Source organism: Rattus norvegicus, chromosome 15 (genome assembly GCF_021556685.1).
Source record: "Rattus norvegicus strain SHRSP/BbbUtx chromosome 15, alternate assembly SHRSP_T2T, whole genome shotgun sequence".
Lineage (NCBI taxonomy): Eukaryota > Metazoa > Chordata > Mammalia > Rodentia > Muridae > Rattus > Rattus norvegicus.
In genome coordinates, this window is record NC_141548.1 from 27,979,627 (window position 1) to 27,994,287 (window position 14,661).

At 42.1% G+C, this 14,661-nt stretch overlaps 1 protein-coding gene and 1 non-coding gene across 7 annotated transcripts in view; both read right to left on the bottom strand.

The window, feature by feature from the left end:
* The window catches only part of Ccnb1ip1 (cyclin B1 interacting protein 1), a 19,332-nt gene continuing 4,671 nt past the window's right edge, over positions 1–14,661 (bottom strand). For 2 of the 6 annotated variants that reach the window (XM_087586395.1, NM_001025141.1), the window contains 6 exon segments: positions 13,389–13,562; positions 10,645–10,717; positions 9,443–9,578; positions 4,287–4,603; positions 2,245–2,578; positions 1–750 (listed from right to left, as the gene is read on the bottom strand). In XM_087586395.1, the coding sequence (XP_087442521.1) occupies positions 551–750; positions 2,245–2,578; positions 4,287–4,603; positions 9,443–9,470 (879 nt within the window). In that variant the 5' untranslated portion in view covers positions 9,471–9,578; positions 10,645–10,717; positions 13,389–13,562 and the 3' untranslated portion in view covers positions 1–550. 6 annotated transcript variants of the gene reach the window in all.
* LOC120097276 (small nucleolar RNA SNORD126) lies at positions 10,432–10,508 on the bottom strand. Its single transcript, XR_015639228.1, has one exon. It is a non-coding gene; the product is annotated as a small nucleolar RNA SNORD126 (small nucleolar RNA).

Consider the following 14,661-nt stretch of genomic DNA (forward strand, 5'->3'; position numbering starts at 1 on the left):
TTTAAAAGGTAAAGCAGTTTTATTTTAAAACAAATACCAATGAAATCAACAAATAATTTTATCAGTATAAATTTTTTTAAAGATAAACAGAACACATATGCATCAAATTGCACTTCCAGCCACTGGCATAAGCACACCTCCAAAATACATGACTGTAAAGTACATGTTAATTGCAAGCCACCATTTTCTAAGACCATTATTTTGGCCATCATTTTCCAAGACCATAATTTTTACAGAAATATACTGGCAGAGAAGAATCAATGCACACACTCAACATACACACACTGGAATCCAAAGCGCCATGTAAATACAACATTGGTGGCTACATAAACATAAACACAGCTTGGTCTGAAACACAATCTGTGCAGCAGTGTGACTGTGTGAGCAATGGCAAACTAGAGACTGACATTCATGAAATGCCCGTGCCCTAAGCAAACAGTGAAAAAACCAAACAGGAAGCCACATACCGACTGCAAGCCAACTTCTTCTAAGGCCGACATGTGAAGAGAACCCAGGGATGCAGGAAAACAGTCTTGAAATAAAAAATGAGCTAAATTCTTTTTGCTTTAAAGGCCCTGCTGCAGACTTGCTGCTCTGCTTCATGGCTTTGAGACGCAAAACTAAAGAAGTTGTTAACAGGTTCAGGTGCTGTGGGAGAACACACAAAAAATGGTCTGAACTGAACATCTTCATCTCCACCACCTTGATTTCCAGCTGGTGTATGGTCCAAAGAAAACTTTGAGCTATTCCCTGGGGGAGAAAATTAGGGAAGAAAGTAAGAATAATTCCTAAAAGATCTTTAGGAACAAAACTAACAACCACTGAACAAAAATTAACAAAATTCAACTCCTATAAGATGGATAACATAATTATCTTAAACTCATCTCCTAGACAAAGGCCATGTCACTCAACCCTTCCCTACCACAGAATATACTATTCCCTCTGTGAAAAATCAAAGCAGAGTAAACATCTGACCATTTCTCCCACACCTTCCTTGGCTTTAACAGACTTCAGGAAGAAGAATAGCTGACTCTATCTGTCTAAAGACAGCAGGCTAAGAAAAGGAGAGGCTAAGTGGTGAAGTGTGCCCTTCTAACAGATTGAGGTTTTGTTCCTAGCACACACACAGTGGCTCACGATTATCCAGTTTCAGGATCCAACACCTTCTTCTGTACTCCATAGGAAATGCACATGTGTACACACACACACACACACACACACACACATTAAAAATATTCTTAAAAATGTCCAAGAGAGTAAAAAACATGTACAAGGATTAAAAAAAGATATATTCAATGGCCATTTTAAATGACAGAATTGCCATTTATAAATAATGACGTTAGGAAAAGGTTGTGTTTTAGACTGGGTCTCACTCCAGTCCTGAAGCTGCTTTGTAGAGCAGTGGGCAGAGATCTACCTGCCTCTGCCTCCCACTCCACCTAGCCGTGAGACATTCCCTGTCCCAGTCATGGGACATTCTGTCTGCACACTCTTCTCACCTCTCAGTCCCATTCCAGGACATTTTTGTCCCTCTGAATCTTTCTCTCTAGCCTCTAACACCAAAATTTAAGTACTTGGAAAAGTCCACCACGAGACTTTAAGTGTGTATGCCAACTTATACACTGTGCTAATACTGAGGAAAAAAACTGCTGGACACTATTGCACTGGTGCCACCGGGAATGAGCCAACAATCAGCCAACAATCAGCAAAGACCCTGAGTCATCCTAGATGTTGAAGTGCATAGACAACAATAATTATTACATCCTTCTTACTTGGAATCATGACCAAGAGCCTAGCATATAAAATATATTTGATAATTACGTGATAACAGATTAAACAAGCAAATGGATCAAAAGGCAGAAATAAGAACTGCTCAGTCCAAGACAGCAAGGTGGCTCAGCGTGTTACTATGCAGAGATTAACTCTGTTCAAACTGAAAATAATTCCAGCTAGGCATGGTGGTGCACTCCTTAAGTCCAAGAATTCAAGAGGCAGGCAGATCTGTGAGTTTGAGGCCAGCCTGATCAACATAGTGAATTCTAGGACAGGCAGGATTATGCAGAGATCCTGTCTCAAAAAAAATAAATAAATAAAAATAAAAATAACTTAAACGTATGCACTCCACCTGAGAGCAACAGTGTACGGAGTAAGACAAGGACCCCACAGCTCACCTTACTCCTGTCCATCACTCTCAGTCTTCTGAATGTGGGGAATGACACAGCACAACGTGAGATTCCCTCTTACCTGATGGGAAGCCAAAGACTCCAGACTGTGGGATCATAGCTGGTTCCAGGGAGCCCTCCTGGCTAGCGATAGTGATATTCCTTAGCCTGAGGCTATCATAAAGGCCTTGGAGCTTTTGGTATTGGCGGTTGCGCTCCATCAGTTTCTCAGAGATATCACTAAACTTCTTCTTGTATTCCTCCAGAACTTTCTTCATGGAGGTAACCTCCCCTTTCATAGAGGTCAATTCTACGTCCTTGCTCTGTATTTGCTGCGTGTATATCTTCTCCATCTGTTTTAAGTGGTTCTCAGCCTTGCTGAAATTGTATTCTTGATAGAGACGTTCCTGGTGCACCTGTCCAAGTAGATAAGAATCAGCACAACATTATAGACTCCGAATGCTCATCCACGCAGAAGTGGAAAGAACGCTTACACAGGGGCATCACTGTTACAATATTTATAACGGTCACAACATACAATGAGTGGGCTACAGAAAAAGGGCTGCTCAGAAAACTAGGCCACCAAAGCAAGCATGTCTTATCCACAAGGGACACACAGCCTGAAAGTTAAGCTTTAAAGAGAGCAGAAAAGTTAGCTGTGAAAGTTTATGTATGATTCTCAGCAGACAAGAAATACAGGCAGGAGGATCAAACTCAAGGCCACCTGGGCCACGTGGCACAAAAACCAAGGAAAAAAATTCATATTTACAGGATACATGGATGATGTCCAATTTTCCCAACGACCCAGAGTAAAATAAGACCTCAAGATATTGTTGCTTCCTAAAATTTACACATGTGTGACCCCATGTTGGGCAGAACGTGTAACTAGAACATAGCAAACCAAGTAGTACAACCACTTTGGAAAACAGTTTGGCATGGCTAACATATATACAACCCTGGGCCTGATTCTTAGCACCACAAAAAAAAAACCCTCTAGCTAAAGTAGCTGGAATACAGCATAAACAATAAAACAGAAGCACAAGCTCAGTTGTTGGAGATTAGTCTGGTGCCGCTATGTAAGAAAACGCTAAATTCTATACCCCTCGATATAGATATTCGTCTGGCTGCCCTAAGACGAATGAAATCTCTCATACGCCAGCCTTTGTTGTGAAAACCTTGCTCCCCAAGTCAATAAAAGGTCAATAAAAGGCCTGTGACTGGGCAGTAGAGAGAGATAGGCAGGACTTCCTAGGAGGGAGACAGGAACTTTGGGAAGAAAAGAAAAGGAAACTTTTCACCAGGAGACGGGAGAGGAGACATGTGACTAAGAGCCTGGACGGTGCAGCTTGCCACATGACTGGGTGGGATTAGGTGGTTAATTAAATCTACTCAGCTAAGGCCTAAGCTTTGAAATATTAAAAGGTCTCTGTGTGGTTACTTGGAGAACTAGCTGGATAAGGAATAACTGCTGCCGTATTAATTTCCAGCATTAGTAATTTTTTTTTTTTTAGATTTATTTCATGTATGTCAGTATACTGTAGCTGTCTTCAGACACACCAGAAGAGGGCATCAGATCTCCATTACAGATGGTTGTGAGCCACCATGTGGTTACTGGGAATTGAACTCAGGACCTCTGGAAGAGCAGTCAGTGCTCTTAACCACTGAGCCATCTCTCCAGCCCCAGCATTAGTAATATTAATAATCACTTTTCAGAGTTTATTCACAAAATATAAAAACAAGTATCTACTTAGCACATGACAAATACTTAATATAAACAAAGTTTTCTATGCATTCATGTATTTATATGAAATATAAGTATAATAATGAAGGGGCTTTTTTCCTAGGAAATCCCTCAGAGGGTAGTTAGGGATTGAGGTCGGTGGGAAAGCACTACCTTTTAAGCACAAGCCCCCGGGTTTGATACCTCACACCAAGAGAAACGCAGATCCTCGGTAAGCTTCAAATGACACTTCAGTGTATGTTTGTCTGTGTGCATGTGTGCTTGTGCTTGTGCAGGGTGATGTTGCCTATCAGGTCTTCCTCACAGGAGAGCCTAGCTCTCGCCCTCACACTTACACAAGCACTTTACGAACTGAGGCACCCCCCCATCCCCTGGGCACTAACCTGGTACGTCCAGAAGGCCAATGCTCGGGAGCTAATGTCCAAAACAACCTCGGGTCGAAGCCCTGCCAATACCATAGCTTTGTACTCCTCTGACGGACTGAGCTCTGTCCGGACAATGTCTAGCTTTCCAGAAAGGGTGCTGTTGCAAGCAGGGCAGATTGCTGGTGAATGACTGAACTCACCACTGCCATGCTGATCACAGAAGATGTGAGAGCAGGCCGTGACCCAAGCATAGCCAGAGAGCTTGATACGACACTTCCGATAATTGCACAGCAACATGTCTTCACACAAAGACATGACGAGTGTCCCAAAGAATCCTAACAAGGAACAAGAAGGTTAGTGAGCCAAATTATAGTGAATATGAAACTTTACTAAAGTGCTATTTTTAAAAAACTGGACATTGTTTTAATGAACGTATATACAGCCTCAATGCCTTCTCATTCCAAGGTCATGAAGAAAGTCATATATATAGATAATTACAACTCCTTTAAAAAAAAAAAAGATTTATTATATATGAGTACACTGTAGCTGTCTTCAGGAGACCAGAAGAGGGCATCTGATCCCATTACAGATGGTTGTGAGCCGCCATGTAGTTGCTGGGATTTGAACTCAGGACCTCTGGAAGAGCAGTCAGTGCTCTTAACCACTGAGCCATCTCTCCAGCCCTCCAACTCTTACCAATGTCAAAAACATTATGCACATGCAAATGTTTAGAAACATCACACAGCACAAAGAAACAAAAATAAAATCTGTCCCTTGTGGCATTTTTCGAACACCAAAACATACAGCATTCTACTAATGACCAGGAATGGTGGTACCAGGTCATAGAGTACCTGAGAGGCAGAAACAGACAGAGTTTTTAAAGCTCGAGGTCAAGCCATTCTACACAGTGAGTTCAGGCCAGTTAGGGCTAGTACACCTCCTACTTGGTAAACATGGGACTGCACATAGCTGCAGGAACTTCTCAGTAAAAAAAAAAATCTAAGTGGTATTTTTAGGTTATTTTATACATCTTGATTTCTCATATCCCTTAACCAAACTGCCTTGACTTTAAAAGACTAGCTGCCTGATAAAATTAGATATGAGGCTAATTTACCTGTTATGAAGCTTGGAAAGTCTACATTGAAATGCCTGTTTATATTTTTAGTTAAATAATACACCTATTAACATTGCTATGGTTTGATTTAAAATGTTTCCACAAATTCTCTTAGTCTAAAGTTATTTTTCAATAATGTTCACCATAGAAAGCAGCAGCTTTAACAAGTCATATATTGTATAAGTGGTGTATCAATTATATACAAAGACAAAGCAAGCACATTCAACATATTTAGTACTAAGGTCTCCTTAGTAGTGTGATTAATGGGCCACACCTCTAATCCCAACACTCAGAAGACAGACTTTGTTCCAGGTCACCCTAGGCTTCGAGGCCAGCCTCAGCTACACACCAAGATGCTGTCTCAAAAGCAAACCAATGTTACCTGAGTAACAGGGGCAATGGATACGCTGACACCTTCATCTCAAATGTCACACCTGTACTGCGGACCGACTGACAGACCGACAGCCTGAGAAGTCTCTCGAACCTGCCAGCCTGAGAAGTCTCTCGAACCTGCGGCAACTATGGGCTACAATGAGACCCTGTCCTCAGATTTACCGACACCCTTGCTGCGTTTCCTGAAACAATTCACATGAGAAGAGGCCAATTTTACTTTACCTCCAGTAGGGTAAAGCGCACTTCCTAGCTGAGGTCAAAGTGCAGCCTCCACATTGCCACAAGGCAGCCGGGGAGGTCACACAAGATGACGGCAGGCCAAGATTTTCAGAACATGACCCCACAGTTTTCTCTTAATCTCCTGACTTCCCCCACCTCACACACAGAAAAGCAAATACCTGTAGCAAGACAAGCTAAAAGGTGTCGGCCTTCCACTGAAGACAGGATTCGCGTGGCTGAGCTGTCAGAGCGCATGCGTGGTGCCCGCAAGGCCTGATGGGTAGCACGAGGCGAGCTGCTGGGCAGCACCAGGCACTCACTGCTGAGGTAATCGGATGCCTGTTTTTACTGGTCAATCTACAGTTAATGAAATAACTTATTTTAAGTCTGTCTGCACTGGTTATTAACAAGGCGCTTGATAGGAAGTTATAGGTGGTGGTGGCAGCACCTTCAATCCCTGCTTAGGCAAGCGATTTCCGTGAGTCGAGAGCTACAGAGTTCTAGGACAGCTAAGGTTAATAGAGACCTGGTATAAAAAAAAAAAAAAAGAAAAGAAAAGAAAAGAAAAGAAAAGAAAAGAAAATTAAGACTTATCTTTAGCCAGGCACATAATGGCGCGATTTCTTTAACCCCAGCCCTGGGTTCTGCTCTTCCAGAGATCCTGAGTTCAATTCCCAGCTACCACATGGTGACTCACAACTATCTGTAATGGGATCCAATGCCCTCTTCTGGTGTGTCTGAAGACAGCAAGTGTACTCATATACAATAAAACATTAAAAAAAAAAAAAAAAAAAGCTGATCGAGTTCCAGGCTAGGCCAGGAAATACAGTGAGACCCTTTCCCAAAGTTACATGTTTGTGTTTCCACATGGATGTCCCACTGTTGAGGTAAGCCCTCCAATTCCAGGAGTCTTAACTTTGAGGCATCTTTGCTAGTAAAGTGACAAACTTAAGATTTATGTATATGTGTAAATATATAAAATATATATATTTATGTCTGTGTGTAAATCTGCACATCAGAAGAGGGCATAGGATCCATGAAACTATTATAAACTGTTATGAACCACCAAGTGGGTGCTGGGAATTGAACTCAGGACCTCTGGAAGAGCAGCAGTCAGTGCTCTTAACTGCTGAGCCACCTCTCCAGCTCCTAAACACTGCTGTAACTCTGCCCTTCTGAGCTTACCTGTAGCAACAGTGGTTTTTTCCACTGTTAAAATTAAGCTGAGAAGAGGATTAGAAGAAGGTAGCTAGGATGCAAACTAATGCCACTTTCTTGCAGCCACCTTCAAAGGACATGAACTTGTTGTGAATGAATTAACAGCCACACAAAGGTCACCATGTTTCCCAATATTAAACCTCTTTCCCTTTTCTCCCAGGCTTCATGTCTCCTACACTGGTGTGTAACAATGACCTTGAACTTCTGAACTTACTAAATGCTGGGATCAAGGGAGTGTTTGCTGGAGATAGAACCTGTTTTTCATGCATTTTAAACAAAGCTACAGCCATTGGAAACCATATTCCTTCAGTCCACTCAATTGGTTCTAACATTTGTATGCCCCTAGCAACTTAAATCCTACTGGTACCAGTTATGTCAGTAGTTTATAGGAAGAAAATAACAGATGAGAATTTAAACCACCAACAACTATAGCTGGCTTTATTCAAAGAGAGATTTAGCATCTCTAGTTCTAAACAGGCCATCATAATGATGACACAGGACAGTCACTCAGCAGCCAGCCCTCAAGAAAATGCAGACTACATGCTTCATGGTGGGATTCTTTAGCTAAGGATAGGGACTGGAGAAGTTGTTTTCCTTAGGCAGGCTGGTTTTGAAACAGCAGGGTACAGGATATTTAATATATATCATATTTAATATGGGCTTGAGGTCAGGTGCTTTACTTCTACCTTAACTTAGGACAGCAGTGTTTCTTTAAGTAGGTTCATGAGTAAACCATAACTTGAGTTTTTTCTGGTTAACTGTCCCAGACACATAAAGAATACAAACACAGTACAACCTCATTAAGTGTCAAAGAGCATAAACAATGGACAGCAACATGTGGAACTGTCAGGGTTTACTGTGTTCCTGATCACCCGACTTGCAAGTTGATTCTGTGACACTATTCTGGGGAGTCGGCTCTCACCTTCGAGTACACCCCACCCACACATTGAAATTTATTATTAATTGAGCCCAGTGAGCACACCCCTCTAATCCCAACACTCAGGAAGCAGAAGCAGGCAGATCTGGGAGTTCCAGGCCAGCCTGGTATACAGTGAGTTCAAGGATAACTGGGACTGTTAAGGATAACCATGCCTCTGGGGGGAGGGGGGGAATAGAAAAGAAATTCATTACTTGGGATGGCTCAATGGTTAGGGCTATTGACTTTTTTTTTTTTTTTTCAGAAGACCTGGGTTTGATTTCCAACACCCACACAGCATCTCAAAACTGCCTGTCACTCCAGTTCTAGGGACTCTGACACCCCCTTCTGCTCTCAAGCACCAAATGAATAAATGGTTAAGACTCGAGCAAAAACACTCAAAACACATTAAATTTTTAAAATTTTATTAATCAACAAATCATTTAAAACAGAAACATGAATGTTCCAATAACTCCCAAGGTCAACCACTGTGAAATACTAGTATAATGAAAAAATTCTCTATATCTATGCACACTTCCTGAGGAGACAAGCCAGTTTTTTTATGACAGATAAAATCTTAGCTAGGCTCAACAGTAACAGTCTACTTCCAACATAGGGAAGCTTTTAGAAGCTAAGACTGACGGGGATCAAGCCCATGAAACAGAAAAGACCATTGCCTTATGAAATCTTGGTTAGTGCCAAACCAAGATTAGTCTGCTGAAAAAATGATATATGCTCAGTTATATGGGCATCTACAGTATATTCTCATTCCATACCGTGCCTAATTTTAGAACTAAACTCTGGGAGCCAATGGTAATGGCCCTGATGAGTAGGCCACTTGGCAGACACAGAACTTAACATACATAGAGGTGTTTTGCCTATGTCTGCACACCATGTCTGCAGTGTATACATTAAGCCAGATGACGGGAGCAAATCCCCTGACACTAGAGCTGACTACAGAAGGTTGTGAGTCTCCATGGAAAAGCCAACCACTCTTACACACCACCACCTCTCTAGCCCTGAGATCAGAGTTTCTAGGTAGTATAGAATAATTACCCTTCAAGTCTTATACTGTCATTCCCATCTAAGATAAAATGATTAGAAAACGTGCCAAGGTTAAAACTTGTGAAGTGATACACAAGCCACTCTAACTAGAAGCCTACTATGTATACTGCATATAACCACTATACTATACCACCTTCCAAGATCGCTGGCTTTTTAAACACTAAAATTCAAGCACCTGGCCACAAACTACAAAACATAATTCTCCGTGATTCTTGTATATGTCAAACACCTCTGAATCTCAAGACTTACCATTAAACCATGCGATCATTTTTTTCATACAACTGGTTTATAGCATGAAGGTCCAGACAGGAAATGTGATGCTGTCAACCTGGTGTTCTCTCCTGACTGTTGAACATTTGTACTTCTTGGGTTTTACCCCTCATTTCTGGAAGGAAGAGAGGAAGCTGTTCATAAGCTGTGTGTGCTTCCAGATTCCTTCTACAAACATGTATAAAAAGTGTGAAGGAATTATGTATGGTTCATAACCTGTTTGGCAAGCAAACCCATTTAATAAATAAAAACTCATAGAACAGAATAATGGTAAGCCAAGTAGTCATAAAGACTGAAAAGTGATGAGTTTAAAACTGTCAAAACTTGGGCTGGAGAGATGGCTCAGCGATTAAGAGCACTGACTGCTCTTCCAGAGGTCATGAGTTCAAATCCCAGCAACCACATGGTGGCTCACAACCATCTGTAACGAGATCCAATGCCCTCTTGTGGTGTGTCTGAAGACAGTGACAGTGTACTTGTCATATATAAAATGAATAAATAAAATCTTTAAAAAAAAAACTGTCAAACTTAAAAATGGGGGAGCACTGGCTGTCCCTCCAAAATACCCACGTTCAATTCTCAGCACTGACATAGTGGCTCACAGTTGAGCCACTGACTCTGGCTCCAGTCAGAGGGAATCCAATATCCTCTTCTAACCTCAGTGGGCACTGTATGTACTTGGTACACAGGCATGCAAGGTGGCAGAATACCTACCAATGTACATAGACTAGAAAATTTAAACTGTCAAACTAATTAACTTAGAATTGTATCAACTATCAGGTACATTTTCTGTCGTGCTCAAGCTATTAAAGGCCAACTAGATTCATCTCCTATTAGCACAAAGATCAAAACACAAAATGTTGATTCTATCAAATTCTTTAAATAATGAAGTCCTTGGGAGGGAAGGGCTAAAGCCAAATCAGGAACTTTTAGCACGCCAAATTCAATTTCGTGTTTGCCCTAACCCTAGTCTGCTCAGCACATGTGTGTAATCAGTGTGATCAGCTGAAACACGGACTTCACATGCATCTCATCATAGCAAACTCAAGGCAGGAAGGGCACACGACACATGCTTCAGCCGGGGGATTTTCAAAGGACTTTGCAACTGTGAAGTCAGCCTCTGGTAACAGTACGTCCTATCACATCCCCCATCTTTCATGGTAAAGATGACTTAAATTTACCTGTTAACAAATGCATCCAGCTTAACCTAGGAATCCAAGTGGAAATACCAGAGCAAACGGGCTGCCATCTCATCTGTTACAGAAGAACACACAAAGGTTATATATTATTACATAAACCACGGTGAACATGCTCTCTATACAGTCATAAGGAAAATTAGAGTGATTTCAAGTTGAGTTGCTATTCAATATAAATTTAAAGCCAGCTGTGGTATATACCAGTCCTCCCAGCAGGCTGAGGCAGGAGAATGGAAAATTGAAATCAAACTTTGGTCACACATCAAGTTTAAGGTCACTTAACTTGGGCTGCAAAAGGCCTGGCAAAACATTAATAAACAAAATCCCAAGCCAACATCAAATTGGTGGAGGACCTCTACACAAACTCAGAATTTTGGGAATTAAGATGGGACTAGAGAGCTCACAGGAGCAACTTGTTCTTCTGGAGGACCTACGCTCTGCCCTAAGGCAACTCAGAGAAGGCCAGGGAGTCCAATACTCTGCTGTGGCAAAGCAAAAACAGTATGGGGGAAAAAACAAGTCATAAGCTTGTTTTAGTAAGTAGAACAGTAATCCAAAATAGTTTTCAAATATATTTTAATTTCTCTTGAGCGAATACTAATTAAATTTATCTGTCATAAGAAAACCTTCTCCAGACACAGGAAAATCACTTGGAGCCCCTGTAGGCCACAAGATGGCAGTGTAAGGAGACTTTTACTTCCTCTGTCCTAAGAGCTTTCTTGTGACAAGAAAACCCATAGAATCAGCTAATTTGAGCTCATAGGGGCTCACGGACTAAAGCAGCATCAGGCAGACCACACAGGACTGACCTAGACCCTTTGCACATATCTTGTGTAGCTTGGTATTCTTGTGGGATGGGAGCGGGGGCGGGGGGAGGGGTGTCTCTGAGCTTTGCCTGCTTTTGGGACCCCTCTCCTCCTGTCTACCTTAATGAGAGGTACCCAGTCTTATTGTAACTTTATATACCATGATGGGTTGACATCCCTGGGAGACCTGCCCTTTTCTGAAGGGGGAGTGGGATGGTAGAAAGCACTCACTCCAGCCACAGAAAGAAGCGCTTAGGAGAGAAGACACTCTGATGATAGGGACCAAACACATGCCAAACCAAGATTAGTCTGCTGAGAAAAATATTATACTCAGTTACGTAGGGATATACATATATTCTCATTCCATACCGTGCCTAATTTTAGAACTAAAGTGAGCTCTGGGAGCCAATGGTAATGGCACTGATGAGTAGGCCACTCGGCAGACACAGAACTTACTTAACTTTATCTGCATAGGCGTTTTTGCCTATGTCTGCACACCATGTCTGCAATGCATACATGAACCAGATGGGGGCAGCAAATGCACTGGAACTAGAGCCAACTACAGAAGGTTGTTTGTGAGAGCTTCCATGCTGGTCCTTAGGGAATTAAAACTAGATAATTAGATTAAGACTATTTAATTAGGACTAAATTCCCTGTCAATTCTGTAATGCCAACACTTGAGAACACTTTTTTTTTTCTTCATCTTTATTAACTTGGGTATTTCTTATTTACATTTCAACTGTTATTCCCTTTCCCGGTTTCTGGGCCAACATCCCCCTAACCCTACCTCCTCCCCTTCTATATGGGTGTTCCCCTCCCCATCCTCCCCCCATTGCCTCCCTCCCCCCAACAATCACGTTCACTGGGGGTTCAGTCTTAGCAGGACCCAAGGCTTCCCCTTCCACTGGTGCTCTTAAAAGGCTATTCATTGCTACCTATGCATTGAGAATACTTAAATCACGGCAGAAAACTCCACTGGAAATCAGGACCAAGACTAATGTGACTAAGTTGATAGAAAAATAAAAGGAATGCTACCTTTAAAATTAATACTACAATGTAGCCAGGGGTGGTAGCAAATGCCTATGATCCCATGGTACATGGGAGGTAAAAGTGGGAGGATCAGGAAAAACGCCAAGCTGGGTTTTATATATATAACCCAGGGTGAAAGGGGGCAATAAGTAAAAATTTCATATTTACATAGGAACCTCTGCCTCTGATCAGTTCTCTAAGATATAACAATTCTACCTAAACGTCATCCTGTTCACATCAGTGTGAAATAGCTATGGAAGATGGTTTGCTTTAAGCTAAGTAAAAACGAGGACACTGGTTCTGTAAGTCAGAATCTAGAGACATGCAACATGCGCAAAAGGCTATTTCACGCCTCTCATCACATAGATAGGAAACACGTGAACACTGGAGAACACACAGCACAAATGTCTACAGTTTGACTGCCTCAAAGCTTTGATCCAAGTGCTTTTTACCTTGTTTGAAAGGGACAAGCACTCATAAAACCTAAATACTTCATTTCCACAATGTCTGTCCCTGCCCCCCCCCCCCCCCGCCACACACACACACACAAAGAATTTTGTAAATATGCCATCATCAAAGACTGCTGGGTGTGGTGGCCATGCCTTTAATCCCAGCAGTCAGGAGGCAGGGGCAGACAGATCAAGCTGTAGGCCAGCATGGTCTACACAACAAACTTGAAACTAGCCAGGGGATTCACAAAACAAAAACAAAAACAAAAAAAAAAAAAAAGCAAAAGCAAATTAAAAGCTTAGATGACTTAGATTCTATCTCAAAATTTTTTTACAAAGCTAAAACAGAGTCACAGCTCAGCCAGCGTCCCACCCCTCAGTACCATGGGGAAGTCATAGGGCCCAGCATGTGTGTAATGCAGAAAACCTAGGTCAAAATGAGTACCTGCATTTACAGTGCCATCAGCCTTTAAACCTTCTTGAGAATATCCAAGCCCACTTTAGAGATATTCTGGGGGTTGTGCAGGGCCTCTGGGCCTGTGCTGGGCTGGACTCAGCCACTGGGCTGAGTGCTACAGTCCCAGCTCTTTCCTGGATACGTTTCATCTTCAACCTGAAACTAGAGGAGAAAAGAAACATGGAGGTGATGAGGTACAGCTGTCACCAAGTGGTACAAACACCAAATTCTATTTCGAACTCACTATCAGCTGTTTTACCAGGCACAGAATGCAGTGGGAGCTAGTTGACCAACCACGCGGCTCGCACTGGCTCACCCATCCAGGCCCTTGACTGGCTACGATGAATGAGGAGTGCTTGAAAGCTGTGGCTCAAGACAGCAGGAAAACATACCTTGCAATTAGGACGCAGCAGCAGTAAAACTTTGCCTGCTTTTCACTTGCTATTTCCCGTTTCAACGTTTCCCTCCTTAGGGCTCATCGTCTGCTTCCTACCCATCACATCCGTTTTTTAAGTACATGGTTTTTGCTTTAAAAATATGCAAGCAAGGCTTAGAGAATGGCAAGGTAACTGCTTAGTGGTTAAGAAAAATAAACTTATTATTCTTTCCCCAGCTTTATTAAGACTTAACTGAGAGGCTGGAGAGATGGCTCAGAGGTTAAGAGCACTGCCTGCCCTTCCAGAGGTCCTGAGTTCAATTCCCAGCAACCACATGGTGGCTCACAACCGTCTGTAATGGGATCCGATGCCCTCTTCTGGCAGGTAGACATATATTCAGGCTGAATGCTGAATACACAATAAATAAATCTTTGAGGGGGTTGGGGATTTGGCTCAGTGGTAGAGCGCTTGCCTAGGAAGCACAAGGTCCTGGGTTTAATCCCCAGCCCCAAAAAAAAGAAAAAAAAAATAAACCTTTGAAAAAAGATCTAGTTGACAAATACAAACTGCATAGTCTTTGGTAAGTAACCATTACCTCTTTATGTCTTTATGTGGAGGAAGACGTGGTGAATGCACTTATCTACTGTTTTGTAGAACTTACACTATGCTACTTATATCTATTTGTTAACGAACGGTTTTGCCTGCATGTATGTGTGCCAGTGTGACATTGGATCTCCTGGAGCTAAAGCTACTGATGGTTAAGACACCTGCATACTGTATGCATATACCACCAACATGTACAGACTTAGTTAAAAATAGTTAGAAAAGAATATCTAGCCTAGCAGTGGGGACCCATGCCTTTAATCCCAGCATGCAGGAGGCAG